The 23,165-nt window shown below is 44.4% G+C and overlaps 1 protein-coding gene across 2 annotated transcripts in view; it reads right to left on the reverse strand.

The window, feature by feature from the left end:
- ANKH (ANKH inorganic pyrophosphate transport regulator) overlaps positions 1-23,165 on the reverse strand; it is a 134,968-nt gene that overhangs the window by 8,558 nt on the left and 103,245 nt on the right. For both annotated transcript variants that reach the window (XM_083624707.1, XM_083624708.1), the window contains exons 7-9: positions 19,741-19,833; positions 15,518-15,613; positions 472-601 (exon numbers count right to left, since the gene is read on the reverse strand). In XM_083624707.1, the coding sequence (XP_083480833.1) occupies positions 472-601; positions 15,518-15,613; positions 19,741-19,833 (319 nt within the window). The remainder of the gene's footprint in view (positions 1-471; positions 602-15,517; positions 15,614-19,740; positions 19,834-23,165) is intronic.

Consider the following 23,165-nt stretch of genomic DNA (forward strand, 5'->3'; position numbering starts at 1 on the left):
CTCCCACCAGATGTCAAAGAGAACAACTACCAGACTTTTAGAAGACATCTGAAGGCAGCCCTGTTTAGGGAAGCTTTTAATGTTTAATGTATTACAGTATTTTAATATTTTTTTGGAAGCCGCCCAGAGTGGCTGGGGAAGCCCAGCCTGATGAGCAGGGTATAAATATTATTATTATTATTATCTACTTGCACTTTGACATGCTTTCAAACTGCTAGGTTGGCAGGAGCTGGGACCAAACAATCCCCGTTGTGGGGATTCGAACCGCCAACATTCCGATCGGCAAGCCCTAGGCTCAGTGGTTTAGACCACAGCGCCACCAGCACTACGTATATATAAAAAAGCACCCAGCCTCCACTGATATAAATTATGGTGCTAGAATCAATTTAGTTGAACCAAGGAAACGAAAATGCACGGGATTAATGTATAATCTGACGGATGGTTCCCTCCCTCCCTTCCCTTTTCCCGTACCTGGAACTGGGAAGAAGGAGAAGATACGAAGTGGAATGACACAGAGCTCCGCAAAGGCAAAATCCACTCCAATGATATCAACCAGAATCCTCTCAGACACGTTTGGAGTCCAGAACATCACAAAACAGAGCTGGGGGAAGAGAACCGGGAAAAAAAGGTTAAACATTTGACATCGTCCCATACTCTCAATTCTAAACGCATTTGGAAATGGTCCCTCATTTCCCCCTTGGTTTTTATTATATGTTCACTGCACTTTGGGGTGGGCTATTAGGAATGATTTTAGTGCCTTCTCATCGAAGAGTACACACTCAAAGAAAAAACATTTTCAGATTTCTTAAGGTACCATATTTTTCGATCTATAAGACGCACCAGACCACAAGACGCACCTAGTTTTTGGAGGAGGAAAACAAGAAAAAAAATATTCTGAACCTCAGAAGCCAGTACAGCAAGAGGGATCGCTGCACAGTGAAAGCAGCAATCCCTCTTGCTGTTCTGGCTTCTGGAATAACTGTGCAGCCTGCATTCACTCCATAAGACGCACACACATTTTCCCTTACTTTTTAGGAGGAAAAAAGTGAGTCTTATAGAGCAAAAAATATGGTACTTTACTCTCTCTGCAGAATTCAGTCGTGTGTGTGTGTGTGTGTGTGTGTGTGTGTGTGTGTGTGTGATTTTGGGGCTGTTTTGCACAATAAGTGAAATTTGGCCAGCAACAATTAGTTGTGCACTAAACTGCCTTGGCCAATCGCACTAGAAAGAGCCCAATGCTTGGCGATTATAAATGAAGCAACAGTGGGAAAGCACCAGTGCAATTAATAAGTGTTGTGAAAACACAGAAGGAAAAAAAATATATGGAGATAAGGAGATATCTATCTATCTATCTCAAACTGTACTCGGCAGATGAAAGGATACGTGGCTGTTTAACATGATGAGAATCAATCAACTAGGGACTGAGGACTTTGAGAGTTTAAGATCAGAATGTTGAAAATATGAGAACAAGAAGAAGAAAGCAGAAAATATAAATGTGTGAGATGATTGCTTCAGAGGTCCAGAACATGGGAAGTCCATCTGAAATTTAATAATTAATAATTTGGAATGTAATTTGGTGTTGTTTTTTCTTGATTTGGATTATGATTGGATTTGTTATTAATTGGATGTTTTTAATGGAAAACTAATAAAAACTATTTTTTAAAAAAAGTGTTGTGAAAATACAGGGTCGGGTCCAGCATTGCTGTTCTGCTAGTGCAGCAGATTTCCATGTGTACAACAGAACTTTCCCCTCCTCTCTGCACATTTGCTCCAGAGAGTTGGAGGACCCTTCAAGGGAGAGGAGGAGAAGGGGAAATCCAGATGCACGATTTGAACTCTGCACCTGCAGCACAAGGTACAACCCGTGGAGTTTGCTTATTACATTTGGATCTCCCTCTTCCTCCAAGGAAGTCAGGGAAGTCCTGGGTGGATTGGATTTAAATCAAATCAATTCAAACCACGATTTAAATCATGATTTAAATCACCAGTAAGATTTGATTTAAATCTTTTTTAAAAACAGAAAGACTCATTCCTGCTGGTATAACCTTAATATTTACAACCGGGTGAAGGTTTCATTTCTGGAAGAATAAATTTTCAGTGTGGTTTTTACAGTTATATCAAAAATTACTGATTTGGTTATACTATTAGAAATACATTGACAAACAATTATGGAATTATTGTGAGGTTTAATAAGTTAACTGTTTATATTTGGGCAACTTTTCTGCTTTATTGGAAGGAGAAAAACAATCACTTCCTTAATAACAATTTAAACAATTTATTTAACTAAAACAATAACATTATAGCATATGTATCCATGTTTGTTAACTGATGGGGATAAACAATTAAAAAAAAACCCTGAATTTTAGCACACATGAAAAACTTAAATCCTTATTTCCTGATGAATAGCCTTTGGACTATAGCATAACTTAAATAGAAAACTAGAAAGATTTTTCCTCCAAAAGCATTTTATTTTAAAAATCCAATTTAAATTTTAAAAAATCCGATTTAAATTTAAAAAACAACCGATTTTTTTTTAATCATTGATTTTTATCCACTCTTAGAAGACTACACCACCCCTCTAAAGTAAATTGAAGTCTGAGAGATGCCAGTTCAAGGTCACTCAGTGATCCTGAAGACTAAGAGGGGATTTCAGTCCAAGATTCTATTCACCAGGACCATAGGAAGCTGCCATATACTGAGTCAGACCATTGGTATATCTAGTTCAGTACTGCCTGCTACACTGACTGGCACTGTCTCAAGCAGAGGGGCTCTGGGATCTTCTGCTCTTACCGTTGGTTACAGCTCTTCCCAATCACAGAAGTCAGTTCTGCCCATATACTGTATTGGTCTGAATAGAAGCATCCCTTTCTCCCACAATTCCAACCATGAAAAGTTGAAGTGTGGCTTATATTCACGACCTTATGGTATGCAGCCAGGAGCGTGGGGCAAACAGCACCAGTAGCCCAGCAAAGAGGAGCCCACCCCACACATAGTCCCCTCCACCCCATCCCACCATGTAGCCAGGAGTAGCAAGGAATGGAGCGGCTTATGTAGTCATACCTCGGGTTACAGACTTCAGGTTGCATTTTTTCGGGTTACGGACCGCCGAAACCCAGAAGTACCAGAACGGGTTACTTCCAGGTTTCGGCGGTCGCGCATGCGCAGAAGCGCCAAATTGCAACCCACACGTGCGCAGATGCGCCGCTGCAAGTTGCGAACGTGCATCCTGCATGGATCACGTTCGCAACCCAAGCGTCCACTGTATTCAGATATTTTTTTCTCTTCCCCCTACCAATTTTAAACGTGCGGCTTATATTTGGGTGCAGTTTATATTCAGGCCAATACGGTAGATTTGCCTGTTCTTAGCCACTTTACACAATGAAGGTGTTATGTACTGAAGTTCTCACCCTGGGCCAGCAGGGGGATACTGTAGATAGTTATGCAAATGAAGGGTCGAAAGTGACGTTCAGTGATTGGATAGTTTTAGAAAGTTGCTACAGTAACGTTCTACTGGAGCTCTATATAAGCAGGCTGACTGAGCCCTTCAGCTCAGTTCTGTTCTGGCCTGTGAATAAACAAGAGCTGTTTGAAGAATCGCTGTGTCGTCTGCTATGTTCACCCACAACTTAACAGAAGGAATATCCATAAATCATCATAGTTTATTATTTATACCCCGCCCATCCAGCTGGCTTTCCCTTCTCTGCCACGGCCATCATTATCTCGCAATTCCAGTGAAGTTACGAGTACTTTTTTTCTTCTTACTGGGATAGGCAACTCGAGACCTTAAAGGTGACCTTGCTTTTGAAAATGGAAATGTGCGAGTCAAGCACATCGTTTTCTAATTAAAACCTTCTTTTGAAATGGCAACTATTTTATTACGGTGAAAATGTACACAGCTATGAAGGATTAAAGTGAGTTCAAGGCTTTGTAAAAGCTCTCCTTTTTTCTTTTTCTGTTTTACTGCTCTTGATTCTTGGAAGTGATTTATCTGCTTTCATGGCTGAAGAGAAGACATTTACAAGATTGGATTTGGGTGCCGGGGAAGCAATGTCACACTTGAATTTAAAGATTAGTATATTATTGTGAGAATTAAGAAAGGCTTGCTTGCCCTGACAAGACAAGTTTTCTTATGAAGGCACTATTCCCTGCATGAATAAAGAGATCCATTTGCATCCCTAAAGGGAACATTCCCCCCTCTTTTTGTAAAGTATTGTATTCTTCTCATTTACCATCTGAATGTGTTTGGGAATGACAAACCATCAGTGAATTTAAACTTGTTTCAAGGGCTCACACGCCCAGCAAAGATTTATATCTAAATTATTTCAACATGATTTGGTAAATTAGATTTAAATAGCTGCCAACTTCTTGCATGGGATAAAAATGTCAGCTACTCTCTTCGGTACAAACACAGCTCTCAAAGTGGTCCCTTGTTCCTTCCTCATATAAGCACAATGGATAACTTTCCTCATTGCATTATGCATGCAATATGAAGGAAAATATACACTCTCTCCTGTATTTGCAAGTTTATTCTAAACACAGGCAATAATTTAAAAAAATGCTGTTAGAATACCTAAAAAGAAATATTTCGCACAGTTTAACTGCAGCTCCTTTTATACCAAGCAAACTCGGGAGAATTGGCCATAAAACTCTAAAGCAGAGAGTTTAGGAACATTAGCAGACATAAATGGGATTGTGGACATCTTCTAGATAAGTCAATTGCCTGGCAGAAGAGGACTTAAAAGGTAGTTTGCCTCAAGCACGTCCTCCAATTTCTGGTTCAGAGATTGAGGGCCAAACATGTTATCCGTGCTGTCTTAAAAGCCACATTCAGAAATATAATAGCCACGCAGGTCCTCAAATTGAATCCGGTACAAAGAGAGGGATTAAACTTTTCCCTCCGTGCCTTTTTCAATAAAGCACTCATTAATTCGTTCAGCTTCAAAAAGGCAGGGGACAGGACAAGATAGGGCTGATCAACTTGCTTCCATCTCCAAAGAGTGAACCTGATCAGATATAAAAACGCACCCGGCACTTTCATGAACAAAGAACAGGATATGCAGAACTGGGAACACCTGGAGATGCTAAGAGGTGCAGAAGCTCAGGGGCAAACGGTCCGGCACACAAACCTGCCGTGCCAACGTGTACACCTAGATCAAACAGAGTGTCACAAAGATCTCCAGCAGATATTGTTCTGCCTGGTCCTGTTTCTTTCTAATAATAGCTCTTCAGGATCAGAATGAGGAAGGAACATAGGAAGCCATCTGTTACAGGGGCAGCCCTCTGGCTCATCTAGCTCAGTATTATGTGCAGTGACAATTCAGGATTTTAGGTAGAATGGCTACCTAGCCCTACCTAGAGATGCTGCTCCCATACGCATGCAGATCAAGACATCTGCCACTGACCTACAGACCTTTCCCCCTAAGTCAGTGGTGGCGAACCTATGGCACAGGTGCCAGAGACGGCACTCAGAGCCCTCTCTGTGGGCACACACGCAGTCGCCCCACCGTGCTGGAGGTGGGAGGACAAGGGATCACATGCACGTCCAAAGCCTGCAGCCCTGGTGGCGTAGCTTTCGTGCTAGGGGTAGGGGAGGAGTAAGGAGGAGAGGAGGGTTGGGTTAGGGTTAGGGTAAGGAGATGGGGGCTTAGTCGAAGCTGCAGCCTCCCCAAAGGGAGGTGACTTGAGTTCAAAAAAAGAGAAAGAATCCAAGATGGGAGGTGATCTCGCATGGGAATTTGCGCGCGGGGGCCTTTGAAACCTCCCGTGCTTTCTCGGGAAGGAAGCGTCTTCGAGGTCGGTGGGGTTTACTCCCAAGTAAGGGTGTGCAGAATAAGGAGGAGGGAAGCCAGGCAGGGACTCAAAGGGGGCGAGGTGTAGGCGAGGGAATTAAGAGCGACATGGTGGGCTACACTGGGGTGTGAGGGATGGGCGTCTTCTCTGGAGGGTTGTTTCCCATCATAAAGAGTATCTGAGGGGTGGTTCAACAGGACTTCAGCCAGCTGACTTCCTTTGGGACTGATAGGGGTGCATGTAAACACGCTTGTGCAGGTTGCATTTTGCAAGAAACAGGTGCTTAATTCTTGGCAGGCGGGAGGGTGACCCTTTTCGGGTCATGTGGTTTGTGTTTACGCTTTTATCGTGTGAATGTAGATGTTTACATGCGGAATAAGTATTGGAAGGGAGGAGGGTTCTTGGTTTGTTCTTGCTTTCATTCTGTATTTTGTGTTTTTCACCTTGTATTTTTATGCCTTGAGCTGTCCTGAGACCTGGACATGAAGGGCGGTGTGCAGATTCAATTAATGAATAAATAGAAGGGGCTTAAGAGAGAAAGGAACTGAATGTAGAGAAAAAGCACTGAGTTCTACCATAAAATTATAGATCAACAGCAAGATAACTTAATGAAGAATGTAATGCAATAACTTTCATGAAGGATTATTTATTACAACAGCAGTCATAAAGAAGAAATGTGAAACACACAGAAAAAATGAGATTTGCAGGTGAAATTGCCATGTTGGCACTTTGCAATAAATAAGTGGGTTTTGGGTTGCAGTTTGGGCACTCGGTCTCTAAAAAGTTCGCCATCACTGCCCTAAGTTATCTTTTTTTAAAACCCACCAGCTTCCTAGAGCACTGTGTGTGGCTCTCAGTAGCCATGATCCAAAGCCATGATCCTTGTGGATGAAGGAGCTGAAGCAAAACCACAGCTTGCCTCCTCATCTTTGACAGATGCAGTAGTAGAAACCCCAGGGGGGGATCCAACTATTTATTTGCAAAGGGCCTTTGCACATACCCCTTCTAGTGTCTCCCTTCTCCATCCCAATACTAATCTGTGCTTTTCCTCTTTATCCCACATCCAGGAGGGAGGGAAAAACCCCTTACTACCCAATTGCTTTCCTCCCCGCTTTGTTTAGATGTCAGGAGGAATGAGAAGCAAGAGGAAATGGATCTGTGTGTCTTTTATAGAACATCAGCATTCTAATAATGATGCAGAACTTCATTTGCCCCTTAATGGGCCACTCTTTGTATTCGGTTTACTCAGCAACAAAACGGGCAACTTGGCTCCAGGCTGCATCTGCAGAAAATGCAGGGCAGGAGAAATGCAAATGAAGACCAAATTAACCTGCGTACACAAAGCCACTTTCCCCCTGCAGCTTTAAGCAAATTCTATGAGAACAGTAGTTAAAACTGGCAAAGGGTGCACAACTACATGGCCAGTCAGATGAACCCAGTGAAATAAATACAGTGGTACCTCAGGTTAAGTACTTAATTTGTTCTGGAGGTTCGTTCTTAACCTGAAACTGTTCTTAACCTGAAGCACCACTTTAGCTTATAGGGCCTCCTGCTGCCGCCCTGCCGCCGGAGCACGATTTCTGTTGTCATCCTGAAGCAAAGTTCTTAACACGAGGTATTATTTCTGGGTTAGCGGAGTCTGTAACCTGAAGCGTCTGTAACCTGAAGCGTATGTAACCCGAGGTACCACTGTACTGGTTAACCCTCTGCAATACAGTGGTACCTCAGGTTACATACACTTCAGGTTACAGACTCCGCTAACCCAGAAATAGTACCTCGGGTTAAGAACTCTACCTCAGGATGAGAACAGGAATCATGCGCGGGCAACAGCAGGAGGCCCCATTAGCTAAAGTGGTGCTTCAGGTTAAGAACAGTTTCAGGTTAAGAACGGACCTCCAGAATGAGTTAAGTACTTAACCCGAGGTACCACTGTATGTGTTAAGAAACATGCCACTAATAGGACTGAACTGATAATGTGTGGCAATGCAAATCAGCTGGGCTCCAAGACACATTCGGTACAAAAGCAAAGCAATGCCAAGCAACTACTCTGCAAGCTTTCCTACGGACATACGGCAGGGACCTGCCACTGCAGATGGAAAATGGAGGTTGCCTGAACCCTCTTTTCTTCATTTAGCAGGTGTCTGGAAATTATCCAAAAAGCTTTTACGTAGCAATGTGCTAAATTGAGAGGTGGGCTCACAGAAAGCACCAAGCGTTGACACCAAAAAGCAATGTGCATCTATTAGCCAAGCAGCAGAAGGAAGCAGAAAAGAAGATGTCACAGTGAAGGAGATATCCATATCTGCCGCTATTTACTAGGGGCAGTCCCTATTTCCCTGTCCTTGTTCTGGGGTACCTTTAACAAAAGGGAAAAGATAAAGGAGCCCTGGACAGTTCAGTCAAAGGCGACTTTGGGGTTACGGTGCCCGTCTTGCATTCAGGCCAAGGGAGTCGGCGTTTGTCTGCAGACAGCTTTCTGAAGAAGCGTCTCCAAACCCACTGTTCTGCCCGGACACTGAGGTCCAGCGCCGAGGGCCTTCTGGCGGTTCCCTCATTGCGAGAAGCTAAGCTACAGGGAACCAGGCAGAGGGCCTTCTCGGTAGTGGCGCCCGCCCTATGGAACGCCCTCCCATCAGATGTCAAAGAGATAAACAACTACCTAACATTTAGAAGACATCTGAAGGCATCCCTGTTCAGGGAAGTTTTTAATGTGTGACATTTTAATGTATTTTTAATCTTTGTTGGAAGCCACCCAGAATGGCTGGGGAAATCCAACCAGATGGGCGGGGTACAAATAATAAATTATTAGTAGTAGTAGTAGTAGTAGTAGTAGTAGTAGTAGTATTTCTGGGTCATGAGGTCAGCATGACTAAACCGCTCTGGTGTAACGGGACACCGCGATGGAAACAAGAGCGCACAGAAACGCCATTTACCTTCCCGCCACAGCAGTACCTATTGATCTATTTGCGCTGGTGTGCTTTCGAACTGCTTGGTTGGGACAGAGCAACAGGAGCTCACCTCGTGGCAGGGATTCCAACCGCCGACCTTCTGATCAGCAAGCCCAAGGGGCTCAGTAGTTTAGACCACAGCGCCACCCACGTTCCTCTTTAACAAAAATGCTGGTTTGCACTCAAGTGCAGTCAAGGGAGCTGCCCTCCCTCCCATCTCCTAAAAGGGGTTGAATGTGCTTGAATTGCACCTGTTGGACATGTCTGCATGTCGCACTAAGCCAAGGGTCCCATGGAGGTACAGCTGCTTTGCTTCTTAGGTTTAGCACAGCATGGTAAGCTAAGGCAAGACATACCATTTGAACCTGGGATGGTGGTCAAAGTCTCTCCTCCTTAACCATGTTCTATAGCCAAGGTTTGTCCTGTGGTTACAGGGTTCCTGGGTTTGGATACTGCTAAGTCAAACCTTTTGAATTTGAATTATGGTGCTGGAGGAGACTCTTGAGAGTCCCATGGACTGCAAGAAGAACAAACCTCTCTATTCTTAAGGAAATCAGCCATGAGTGCTCACTGGAAGGACAGATCGTGAAGCTGAGGCTCCAATACTTTGGCCACCTCATGAGACGAGAAGACTCCCTGGAAAAGACCCTGATGTTGGGAAAGATGGAGGGCACAAGGAGAAGGGGACGAAAGAGGACGAGATGGTTGGATAGTGTTCTCGAAGCTACCAACATGAGTTTGAACAAACTGCGGGAGGCAATGGAAGACAGGAGTGCCTGGCGTGCTCTGGTCCATGGGGTCACGAAGAGTCAGACACGACTAAATGACTAAACAACAACAACAACAACAAGTCAAACCTTGGCTTAGCTGCCATGCTAACAAACAAAAAAAGCCCATAGAGAAGGAGAGCTCTTCTCCAGGAGCCATCAGGTTTGCACAGCCACAATAAACCATACTCTGGCTTACCACGCCCTGCAAATGGGTGGGCCACACTACAATAAAACGATCAGAACAGACATATGAACTCCAATGTTTTTGAAAACGCTGGCAGCGTTAAGATAAACTCAATGGTGTAAATAAGTCCTGGTGGATGTAATAATGGAAAACTGATTGGTATAGTTTTTGTAAAATAGGCAGAGATATGTAAAATGAGCCATGGAAAGAGAAGAAGGGAGGTCATTGGTATCTTAAATATGTTTATCTGAAATTGTAAAACAGAAAATTTAATTACAAATCATATTTAAAAATCATCATCATCATATTAAAAAAGAACTATAATGTTTAAAAAGTTTGGTGGGAGATAAATTATTATGTATACCAGAATTTCACTGTCTTCATCCCTTAAATATTAGAAGATATTGATTTCTTATTAAATATATTAATTATGTGACTAACCATGTCTGGAAGCTAGATTGCTCTGTGTGGGAGAAATCTGCTCCTCCGGTGGTTAGAAGCAACAGAAGCAGGATGTTTATGTGTGTTTGAGTGTGCCGACACTTAGGTGGCAAAGGCTGCATTTATTCTGAGAGTCCTAGCATTTAGAACAATGAATCAAGGTTAGCTATCCTTATTTACAGACAAGAAGATTCTCTCTCTTCCTGCTTCCTCCCTGCAAGCAATCAGCATTCAAATTCCCAAGGGCTCTGAATAGATCAATTCCTGTGTTTTCACATCTTAGCAAGTGCTGTAGAGTCACCCCATTTTATCCATTGAGCTTTGTATAGCCTGAAGATGCTGGAAATTAAACCCAAGAAATGGAGGAAGTGAGAGATTTTACTTTCTTGGGCTCCATGATCACTGCAGATGGTGACAGCAGCCACGAAATTAAAAGACGCCTGATCCTTGGGAGAAAGGCGATGGCAAACCTAGACAGCATCTTAGAAAGTAGAGACATCACCTTGCCAACAAAGGTCTGTATAGTTAAAGCTATGGTTTTCCCAGTAGTGATGTATGGAAGTGAGAGCTGGACCATAAAGAAGGCTGATCGCTGAAGAATTGATGCTTTTGAATTATGGTGCTGGAGGAGACTCTTGAGAGTCCCATGGACTGCAAGAAGAACAAACCTCTCCATTCTTAAGGAAATCAGCCCTGAGTGCTCACTGGAAGGACAGATCCTGAAGCTGAGGCTCCAATATTTTGGCCACCCCATGAGAAGAGAAGACTCCCTGGAAAAGACCCTGATGTTGGGAAAGATGGAGGGTACAAGGAGAAGGGGACGACAGAGGACTAGATGGTTGGACAGTGTTCTCGAAGCTACCAGCATGAGTCTGACCAAACTGCGGGAGGCAGTGGAAGACAGAAGTGTCTGGCGTGCTCTGGTCCATGGGGTCACGAAGTGTTGGACACGACTAAACAACTAAACAACAACAACACCACTGAAAAACAAATCTCAGGATACGACCCTGAGTTAAGAAGTTTTAACTTCCAGCAATTTCAGCTTGAGAGTTTAGCATGTCTTTAAATCTATCCCTACTGATTTTTATTTTTATTTTGCAACAGTTGATAAATATGAAAAAAGGGGCCCTCGGAGTGATTTAAGTAGTGAATCCTCGCTATAAATACTTGCTTGTTTAGACAATGTAATTGTTCTAAGAGTGTGGCAGTATAACTCAAATCTCTTATTTAAAGACATCGTCTGAACCCTTTTCAGGGCCATTAATCTTCTTTCTTGATTTGAACAACTATGGTTCAGCTTGGCTTCTGAAAAAAACAGTTTGCTCAGGATAAGTTGGTGCTTGTTCTTAATCAAGAGTCTCATTAATCTGATTAATTAGACGGGCCCTTCACTCATCCTTAAGTCTCGACAGCTGTTCCTTATCTGCTTGAGGTCTTTACAGCCCTGAAATGAAACTCCTTGCGTAAGAAACCCTTCTCATAAGACATATGTGAATGCCTTGACTTCTTAGCGCGAAGCAATATCGCTAATTATGGCTTCAGTACTGCAGAAGTGCTAAGAACCCCATCTTTACCTCTCCTGGGAAACTTGATGAATTGATGGCGCTGAACAGAGTGCTTACATTTCCCAAGCTCTGCTTTTCACAGCACTGTTTGTTTCAATCCAAGCCAGGGCAGCACACTATACTCCTGGTCCCCAGTCAAACTGCCCTCCCACAATCTCAGTTTTGGAGTAATCGGCAAGGATTTTCTTCAGTATTTTGGAGTAACCAGCTGAGAGTTTGGAAAGTTACCTGCTTCCTCCCTGTGCTGTTTTGGGGAATGAAGTCCATGTTTCGAGATGGACCCCTCTTTGAAACGGACTTCTAATTCTTTTTTCTTTTCACTTTTATAAATCATTCAGCCTTTGCAGTGACAGTGAAAGGTGTCAAGCGCTCATGACTTATATTCAAAGTTCCAGTTAGCCAGTCAATTACACCCCCGCTAACAGGATATTTTGTAAGCTATATGAAACGCAACAAGGGCATTCTAGTGTTCTCTCTCCCCATAGAGACTAAGCATGCTGAGTCCTCATTTGACTGTTTCTGCTTAGGGGGTTGTTGTTTTTAATGTGCTTTTTGCAAACCTTGGGAGTCCACCTGAGCATGTCAAGGCTTGCCCCCCCCCAACTTCTTTCTTACTGGCTACAATCCTGTCAGAACTCTCCAACAGAGTTCACTATTAGAAGTGCTATGGCAATTTTCTTCACATGACTGCTAAACGCTCCCCCTCCGAGTCAATATTTGTGGTGGCATGCAGGGCCGGATTTAGGTTTTATGAGGCCCTAAGCTACTGAAGGGACGCAGGTGGCGCTGTGGGTTAAACCACAGAGCCTAAGACTTGCCGATTAGAAGGTTGGCAGTTCAAATCCCCGCGACGGGGTGAGCTCCTGTTGCTCGGTCCCTGCTCCTGCCAACCTAGCAGTTCGAAAGCACCTCATCTGTCGTGATCACCAAGAATCATATCGTGATTGATTGCTCCATCTACGCAGCTCATTGGCAGACACTTCCATTGTGGAACCCTCTGCTGGTGTAGATAAACCCCACTGGTGAAGATAAACTGGCAGAATGGCTAAAAAAGGTTCTCCTAACAACACTTAGCCCTTTAAATCACCACAGTTGCTGTGGGTCTTTAGAGGGGAATCATGACTGTTAAAGTGGCATAGGAATGCTTTAATGCATGGTGCAGAGGTAGCCTTACTTCAGATCTGGCAATGGGCTAGCATTGTCCACCACACCTGAGGGCAGAAGACTACCTTGTGGAGTACAGAGCTTGCCATGTGCCATCACTTGGGAAGACAGGTGAACGAATGCCAGCCTCAAACTGCAAGTAGATTTATGATTTACATTTGTATGTAGGAAGGTAAACGGCGTTTCCGTGTGCTGCTCTGGTTCGCCAGAAGCGGCTTAGTCATGCTGGCCACATGACCCGAAAGCTGTACGCCGGCTCCCTCAGTCAATAAAGCGAGATGAGCACTGCAACCCCAGAGTCGGTCACGACTGGACCTAATGGTCAGGGGTCCCTTTATTACTGAAGGTAATGGGGCCCTGTATATGTCCAGCTGTCCAAATTGTTGCTGTTTTTTCTGATGAATATATGCTATATGGTAATTTATGGAGCTAATGGGTATCAAAAGCCATTTGCACATAACAAAATATGTATTTTATCAAGGTAATTGTTGAACTGAAATACAATTAAGAAGTATCTTAATAGTGAAATAATTATTAAGCTCTAACTGTATGTAGGTTTTATTTTATTTGTTCATCCAGTTGTTGTTTTTCCCTTTAAATTTTTTTGGGGCCCCCAAGAGAGTGGGGCCCTTAGCTATAGCTTGTTTAGCTTATACGTAAATCCGGCACTGGTGGCATGAGAGGGCGGGGAGAAATGCAGACATATCCACTGCCCAGCAATTTATTTCTTATTTTTAAAATCTGTATACTGCCCTTCATCCAAAGATCTCAGGGCGGGTCACAGCATGAAAATACAAGGTATAAACACAAAAGACATAATAAAAACAAGAAGAAAAGGCAAAAATGGAACAATAACACCCCCAAGCACGTTTAAATGGATATAGGATGTTGATCAGCCAAAGGCCTGATTGAGGAGGAACGTTTTCGCCTGGTGCCTAAAGCTGTATAATGAAAGTGATAGGCAAGCCTCCCTGGGGAGGTAAAGGACCCCTGACAGTTAAGTCCAGTCATGAACGACTCTGGGGTTGCGGCGCTTATCTCGCTCTATAGGTCGAGGGAGCCGGCGTACAGCTTCCGGGTCATGTGGCCAGCATGACTAAGCCGCTTCTGGCGAACCAGAGCAGTGCACAGAAACACCATTTACCTTCCCCATGGAGTGGTACCTATTTACCTACTTGCACTTTGTGCTTTCGAACTGCTAGGTTGGCAGGAGCAGGGACCGAGCAACGGGAGCTCACCCCGTCACGGGGATTCGAACCGTCGACCTTCTGATCGGCAAGTCCTAGGCTCTGGGAGAGTATTCCACAAATGAGGAGCCACTGCAGAAAAGGCCCTTCTCGTGTTGCTACCCTCCAGACCTCTTGTGGAGGAGGCACATGTAGAAGGGCCTCAGATGATGATTGTGGGGTCCAGGTGGGTTCATATGGGGAAAGGCAGTCATCCACCCAACCCTTGTTTTGTTTGCCACACATTATGGAGCACAGGCCTATGAAGGGCATCAAGTTGTTTCCTAGAGGGGCCAACCAGATGACTATGAGAAGCCCGCAGCAGGACATAAGCAGTCAACAGTTCCCAGACACGGCCTCTGCATCTTGTTGCAGAAAATTCCTCTCTCTGGGGCAGGAAAATTGCCACCATAACCAAAACCGGGCTTTCAAAGAGGAGCTGCTTCTATGTGTACTGGTTTCTTCCAGGCATGTCCAGCTCCCTCGTCGCTACCCAGAAAATATGCTCTCACCTCTCCAAACTCCATCAGGTGACTTCGCAGTGAGCAAGAACAAACAGGGAGGTGAGTAATGAACTAGACCAAGTCAGCAGATAATCGTCAAGTGATTCAGCTCCGTCGCTGCAAGTTCTTACACAACCACCTTTTCTAGCGCTGGGAGAGCAAAGAACGCGCGGCAGTTGCCAGCGCAAGAACTGAACTATAGTACCGCTCCTGTCCACACGTTAACACCCTCTGCTTTTAAGGCGGTGACTTACTCCAGACCCGGGACAAAGCAATCCCTATGGTTTGCGAGAACTCGCAATAATATTGAGGAGTTTGTAAGTGCTTTTCAGTGGTCAAAGTGCTTTGCACAGATGATCTCCATAATCTTTACAACGGCTCTTTAAAGGTGGGTCAGCATTACTGTTTCCACACTGCATAGTAGGCTGTGGCAAGGAGATGATGGCATGCAAAGGCTACTCAGTGAGTGCAGTCTTGAGGTGAAATGTGAGCTTTGTTGCTCATAGTTCGCACTTAGCCTCTACGTTATACTTAACCCCAGATGCACACACAATTTCTCTCTCACACACATAGAAATGAATATTTTGCTATTTTCCCCAGTGAAAGGCCTGTTTCAGCACCACAAAGTGATGAACCCCAAAGCTCGGTGCCTGTGCTTCAAAGCCCAATATTTCATTTCACTTCAGCCAGGGTGATACAATGGTTAGGATGCTGGATCAGGAGGGACCTGGGTTCAAATCCTGCTAAGGCTATGAACCAGCCTTGCCTACCTCACAGGTTTGTTGCGAGGGCAAAACCGGGGGGTGGGAGTGGAGGGAAAGAGGACAGTGTGTGCCGCTCTGAGCTCCTGGGTGGGAGAGTGGGATTTTAAAAAAGTATTAATACATAAATCAAAAGGAACAGTCATGCGATGATTGATGCCTTACCGTTAAAGACAGGGCCATGCAGACAAAGGTGAACTTCTTGATATGCGTTGCTGTGACGGTGCTGCTGGTATTCACCAATTTATTGCTGGGGTTATTCTAGGGTGAAAAGGGAGAGAAAAACAGGCATTAGCCTTCTAGACAAGTGGCAAAAAGCAGCAATGAGGCTGCAATCTGAAATTCACTTTCATGCAGCTAAGCTTTATTGATTTCAGTGGGGTTTACTTCTGTATAAGCATGCAGAGGGTTGTGGTGTAAATCGCAGAAAACAGCTGGTTTCCTGGAGCATCAGCTTTCCTAGGCAATAAACTAGGAGCATCTCATTAGCTGGCTTTTGCTTACAGAATGAATAACGTGGTCCCCAAATGCTATTGTGCTTGTAGCAAGAAGGAGCGGAGGAAAAACCTGGCTGAAATTCTGATTATTGCAGATACCGGCCATAATCCAGTAATGCTGCTCTGTGGGTACTTGCCGAGCTCTACAATTACTGGGAATTGAAATGAAAGGCATCTTATATGCTTGCATTTACCTTAGTCCTCACTGAGGAACCTACACACATGCAGGTCTCTGGATTTCAGCTGTGGGCTGCATCACAGGCATTTGGCAAGCGACAAACAAATGAGGTTTGCATTTTAGATATTAAAGTGCAAGCTTGGGTTTTTGCAGTGCCATAAACAATAATACAGACCCAGTAGACTTGTGGTTTGGTTGGTCGTAGTCAAATGGGCGCAGCTTCGAAACAGGATTTTTACAAGGGACGGCAGGATATATTTCCATGTCAACAACCAGAGTGCAGATTGGCTCAGAGTTCATTAACCTGCTCTGTTTGTCCAAAATGTGAACTTCCTAGCTCTTAACGGGAGTATAAACAAGCAATCCTTGTGGTCTGAAGCAGGAAGATGCTACTGCAGATGCTGATCACACTGCAAGCTTGTTTTTTTCCTTTTTTCCTTTTCTGTTTAAATAAATATATTGCTCCAGGAATACAGCTTGGTACAAGCTGATCCAAATCACTGTGGCAGCTCCGGAGTCATTACACCCCCAATTAGCAAAGGAAGCAACCTACAGAAACAGCCCCCGAACACCTGGTTCCTTTTCACTCTAATGATCTGTACACAAGTTAAGGGATTCAATGTTCTGTCCTGCACAGAGATTCCACGTATCGCTATGCAAACATCAAACCCCGTCTCCCTCCCCAGAGCCCACCCTCTATCTACATGTGCAGATGTCGTTTCCGTAAACAGCAAAAAGCAGAATGTAGCTGAAGTCGTGGAATCTTCAACAGGATCTGTCAATGAAGAACTACAGCTAAAAGGCATAGAAGGAGTAAGAAATTTCAAGTACGCTACTGAAATCTTCCTTACTCACCGCTTCCTCGTTCTTTTCATCCAAACAATGAGTCTCGTAGATTAGGAAAAAAGAGGGACCAATGGTATATAAAGGCTGCATACACAGCATAAGTTGAAAAGCACATTGATTTCCCCAAATAATCTTCTCAGCGCCCTTATCTAACTATAGCTCACAGGATCCTTTGCAGGGATATGCGAACCCTTTGCTTTAAATGTATGCTCTGGGCCCCGTGAGAAACTTCCTTATTGAAAGTTGGCTTTCTGACCCTTAAGCAATCATGGGCATGTTCCTTGCCGATGCCCAAGGAACACAACAGGGGAATCTCAATCGCTCATGGTTGGCTTAGGTAAGTGGAGGTGTTAGCATTCAGGGACATACTGGGGGTAGGGAGGCAAGGGGAGATGCATGCCAATCAGGCCATTAAGGACAAAGGAAACAGCTTGGAGCTGGAGAGCAAGGAGTTGAAGGACCACCCTCCAACCTGTTCTTCATCCAAACTTCTGCCAGGCTGAGACTAGCTCAATGTTTTTTGGGCTTCCCATGCACAATGGGACACTGGTACTCCGATGAAATCAAAGAAGATCCTGAGGCATATTCTTAATTAGCACAGGGAATTGGCCCTGCTAAAATTTGATTCTGGAGGGGTGGTGGACTCCTGGCATGTGTGTCCTGAAATGCCCCACAATTATCAGAAGCTTCTGGAGCTGTACTTTCAGAGCAAGGTAAAGGTAAAAGTAAAGGACTCCTGGACGGTTAAGTCCAGTCAAAGGTGGCTATGGGGTTGCGGCACTCATCTCGCTTTCAGGCTGAGGGAGCTGGCGTTTGTCCACAGACAGCTTTCTGGGTCATGTGGCCAGCACAACAGAATACTGGGACGGAAATGAGAGCGCACGGAAACACTGTTTACCTTCCCGCCGCAGCGGTACCTATTGATCTACCGTATTTTTCGCTCGATAACACGCACCTGACCATAACACGCACATCGTTTTTAGAGGAGGAAAACAAGGGAAAAAACATTCTGAATGAAACAGTGGATGTATCATTTTTGTGCTTCATGCTGTGGCCACAGACATGTGATCTGATGGTGAATTTGGGGTGACCCAATGCAAAAATCCTGAGAATCCCTGTGGATCCATGCTTTGTAACCACGTTTTTGCACCATTGCAGCCCCAGGCAACAGTGGGTGTGTGATTTTGGGGGGGGGCAGGCTGTAGCCATGGACATGCTATGTGCTCTGATGGTGAATTTGGGGTGACCCAATGCAAAGATCCTGAGGATCCATGTTTTGTAACCACGTTTTTGCACCATTGCAGCCCCAGGCAACAGTGGGTGCGTGATTTGGGGGGGGGCAGGCTGTAGCCATGGACATGCTATGTGATCTGATGGTGAATTTGGGGTGACCCAATGCAAAGATCCTGAGGATCCATGTGGATCCATGCTTTTTAACCACATTTTTGCACCATTGCAGCCCCAGGCAACAGTGCGTGTGTGATTTTTGGGGGGCAGGCTGTAGCCATGGACATGCTATGTGATCTGATGGTGAATTTGGGGTGACCCAATGCAAAGATCCTGAGGATCCATGTGGATCCATGCTTTTTAACCACATTTTAAGTGGGGAAGGAAGGAAAAATACAGAATGGACAAGGAGCACGAGAGGGGTGTGCAGAGAAGCAGCTGGCTAAGAATGCAGGAGAGGGGTATAACGGGAGGGAGGAAAGGAAGGCAAAAGTTTTCCCTCACCTACCCACCCAAGCCAGCCAGCTCTCTCTCTCTCTCTCTCTCTCTCTCTCTCTCTCTCTCTCTCTCTCTCTCTCCCTCCTGCATGTTTTCAGCAGCACCGGAGCACAGAGACGACACTCTGCTTGCCTGGAGGGGAGGGGCTTTCCCTGCTCTTTGTTCCGTTTCAGCAAACACAGCAAGGAAACAGAGGAGGGTGGGCAGTAAGACCCTGAGGCAGAATGCAGGAAAGCAGCCACTTCCTCTTTTCAGGTTTCCCTTCTCCGAGACGCGCGATTTGATTTTTGCCTGATTTTTTTTGCCATTTGGCTCCAGGGACCACACATTCGCTCAATAACACGCACAGACATTTCCCCTTCCTTTTTAGGAGAAAAAATCTGCGTGTTATAGAGGGAAAAATATGGTACTTGCACTGGCGTGCTTTCGAACTGCTGGTTTAGCAGGAGCTGGACAAAGCAACGGGAGCTCACCCCATTGCGGGGATTTGAACCGCCAACCTTCTGATCGGCAAGCCCAAGAGCCTCAGTGGTTTAGACCACAGCGCCACCCGTGTCCCCACTTTCAGAGCACACATCCAAGGGCTTTCACATCCAGGTAATCTTTTGGTGCCTCGTGCAAGGCCAAAATTTGGTGCCCCAAAATGGATCTTCTCAATTATGGATCTTCTGAATTTTGTACCCCCTCAACCTCAGCCTGCACTGCCCTACATCCCGCGCTGACACATGCAAGTCGCATCAGTTTGGAGTTGCACGCTGCTTCCAGCATGGGGCTACCCCCTGAATTGTGCTTTCCAACTCCCAATGGCAAGTAGTTCCCTGTGATAATTCTGCCTGCAGAAAGAAACCAGCTGCAGGACTTCCATCTCCTGGCCACTACAGAAATTCAACAGGCCCAAGAGATGGAGATGCCGAACTTACAGATAGGCAGATGGGTGAACTCATCAACAGTATTTTATAGAATTGAAGAAGTGTAGCGCTGCACAGCACAACAGCAACAACAAAACTACCTTGAAGTTTCCTAGAATCTAGGAATCTGACTCATTTTCTATACGCTTCACGCGCTTATAAAACTGACACTTGGCAAGGATGCATCTGAAAGAGAAGCGAAGGGTTTGCTCTCATCAAAGAAAACAAGCTCACCTTGTCAAAAGCAGGATAAACAGCTCGAATTTCTGTCAACCAGCCATATGGCATGTGCCCTACTGGATATGTAGCTGTCAGAATTGCCACCGCCTATGGCAGAGGAGAGGGGGAGAGAGAACATTACAGGTCAAATCCTTGGAAAAACTCATAAGGGTTGCCCCTCGCTCAGTATCCACATAATCCTATGAATTACACCAGTAACATTTTAGATGGTCAAGCAAGAAAATGGTTCCTGCACAGTAGAGATAAAAAAGTAGCTTATGAACACACACACACACTTGTTTCTTCTTTATTTATTGTTCCCTTTCCCTGATAAAATAATAATGGTCTTAGTATGCCATCTTAAGACTGAATGAAATATAAAGCATTTCCTTTGTATGTGAAAAAATGTTATTAGAGAGGGGTTGGGTTTTTTTGAAAAAAGGAATAGGCTAAGCTCTCCTCAGTATTATATGTAGATATTAATCCTAAAACCAGAAAAGGAGGGAAACAATTTAAGACAATTTTTAGCTCAGCTCTCTGCCTTCACCAAGATTACTTGGTTAACCATGGTTAGCTTCAAACCAAAATTTGCAGCCAGCATCATTAAACGGCTTGCAAAGCCCAGTTAAAGTTGTTTGTTTGTTTAAAACACTTCCATACCGCCCTTCATTGAAGCTGGTTCCAGGTGGTTTACACAACTGTGTCACAGAAATCAAAACACGCAATTAAAAACAAAAGCGAGTAGAGCCCTGTTCAAATGTGAGGGGTGGGTGTGGCTGCGGGTGAGTTAAATATGCGAGAAAGGGCGGGGAGAGAGTGCTGTTAGCTCCGCCCCCTCTGGCACATCACTATCCCTGAGTTTAAAGTCCTCCACGAATTTGAGGATGGAGTTCTGAAGCAGGAAAAAGCAATCTCATCCAATATGGGGTGCTACGCAGTTAGGCCTGTGAAGCGCAGAGAAAGCATTCCCAAATATGAAGCAGTTCCGCCCGTGCTTCAAACCTCTGTCCTCAAACTCTAAAACATAGCTGTCAATTTTTCCCTTTTCTTGCGAGGAATCCTATTCAGCATAAGGGAATTTCCCTTTAAAAAAGGGAAAAGTTGACAGCTATGCTCTAAAAGTGATAATGGTCTTGAATATGAGGGGGCACAGCCTAGTGGTATGGCCACACTGCCCCATACCTGCTTGCTTAAAGGTAAAAGTAAAGGGACCCCTGAAAGTTAAGTCCAGTTATGAGCGACTCTGGGGTTTTGGCACTCATCTCGCTTTACAGGCCGAAGGAGCCAGCGTTTGTCCGCAGACAGTTTTTCTGGGTCATGTGGCCACCATGACTAAGCCGCTTCTAGCGCAATGGAACACCGACACCAGAGCAGTGCACGGAAACACCGTTTACCTTCCCGCTGGAGCGGTACCTATTTATCTACTTGCCCTTTGACATGCTTTCGAACTGCTAGGTTGGCAGGAGCAGGGACCGAGCAACAGAAGCTCACCTCGTCATGGGGATTCAAACTGCCGACCTTTTATGACCCCAGTCAAGCTTGCAAAAATATATCACTTGCCCGATAATAAATGTTGGAAATGTAAAGAGACTGAAGGTACATTCTTTCACCTTTGGTGGACGTGCCCAAAGATCAAGGCTTTTTGGGAAATGATTTATAATGAAATGAAAAAGGTACTTAAGTATACATTCTTGAAGAAACCAGAGGCTTTTCTCTTGGGCATAGTCGGCCATTTGGTGCCAAAGAAGGACAGAACCTTCTTTATGTATGCTACAACGGCAGCAAGAATACTTATAGCAAAGCACTGGAAGACGCAAGATCTACCCACTCTGGAAGAATGGCAGATGAAGTTGATTGACTGTATGGGACTGGCAGAAATGACCGGCAGAATCCGCGACCAGGGAGAAGAGTCGGCAGAAGAAGATTGGAAGAAATTTAAGGACTATTTACAGAAATATTGCAAAATTAATGAACTTTGAAAGAGGTTGGATTGAACTTATGTGGTCTCTAGCTGTTATGATAAAAAGAACTGGGATTAATATTGTTTAAGTTATAAAAAAATTTTTAAAAAGTTGATTGGGGGGGAAAAAGGGCGTTAGATAAAAGGAATGTTAAGAGATTAGGATTTGCTGGATTAACAATTCGAAATAGAAAACAAGAAGGGGAGGTATGAGGAAGTCAAAGAAACGTGTTATTGAAAAATTGATATTGAAATTGATTTGTTTTTAATATTTTTCTTTTTCTTTTTCTTTTTGTGTTTGTATAAAATTGGAAAAATTGAATAAATATTTATTTAAAAAAACCAAACAAACTGCCGACCTTTTGATCGGCAAGCCTAAGGCTCAGTGGTTTAGACCACAGCGCCACCCACGTCCCACCTGGTTGCTTACGCACAAGCAAAAAGAGCGCTTGCATTGTGCTTAGCAGAGATAATCAACAAAATCTAATTGATTTGCAATTGCGTTTGCGGTATAATAATGTCTGGAGTCTGGCGGCATCTGAGAAAGCAACACACAATTTAGAAGTCTCAAAAGGATCTGAAGACCCAGACCATTACTACCCCGTTATGTGGGAGTTTATTGCTTATGCTACTGCAAATGATCTGCAAAGGTCTTTGCCTATAAGCAGAGCATGAAACTGGGACCTCATCACTGTGATTTATTTAAAAAACGCACTCCTCTATTGATGTTGTTGCACTGTTAATACAAGATGAGTGGCTTTGTAATGTGACACTGAAAACAATTATTCTTTGACGAATTCTCCCTAATTGTATGTGTTGTTATGCTCCTGTTTGTTTTATAATTCAATAAGTAAAGAATTATTTTTAAATGCCCAGAACTTAAAAGCTTGAGAAAATAGAAAATAGTTTTGCCTGCTGCTCAAAAGATAGCTGTGTTGGCACTAGGAGACAAACCATATTTATGAATTATGGTTCATAGCACAAATACTGTTGCAAAGCGAACACTGAACAATGGCTAGCATCGAATAGTGAGGGGGATTTGCACAGAATTATGCTCAGGGAGAATGAGCTCATGGCATATTTCCAATTTCCTAACCATGGTTAGAAGATTACATCTGTACTTGGCCAAATCTAAGTCAAATACAGCACCTGACCAAAAAATCCAGGAAGAAAGTAAAACATGCAAACTCATTATTTTTCATAGAGTTCCTTCTTTTCTCCTCCTGCCAAAATCAAGGGCTACTGGCAGCGCCATGTACAGAAATTTGCAGTGCACTCACTTCCGGGTTGGCGCCATCGCCGAATGGCGGACTCCCTCCGAGCTCCGGAGGGAGTCTGCTCGGCAGGGGCTGGGTTCTACCGCACCGGCGATGCGGGGACCCTTAGAAACCACGGCCACGGAGGCCGTGGACATGGAGACTCGGCTTGCACCGTTAGCGCCCTCCCGACTCGTGAAGGAGCCTTTTTAAAGGCTACGGAT

The sequence above is a fragment of the Podarcis filfolensis genome (assembly GCF_964270895.1).
Source record: "Podarcis filfolensis genome assembly, chromosome: 7".
NCBI classification, from domain to species: Eukaryota; Metazoa; Chordata; class Lepidosauria; order Squamata; family Lacertidae; genus Podarcis; species Podarcis filfolensis.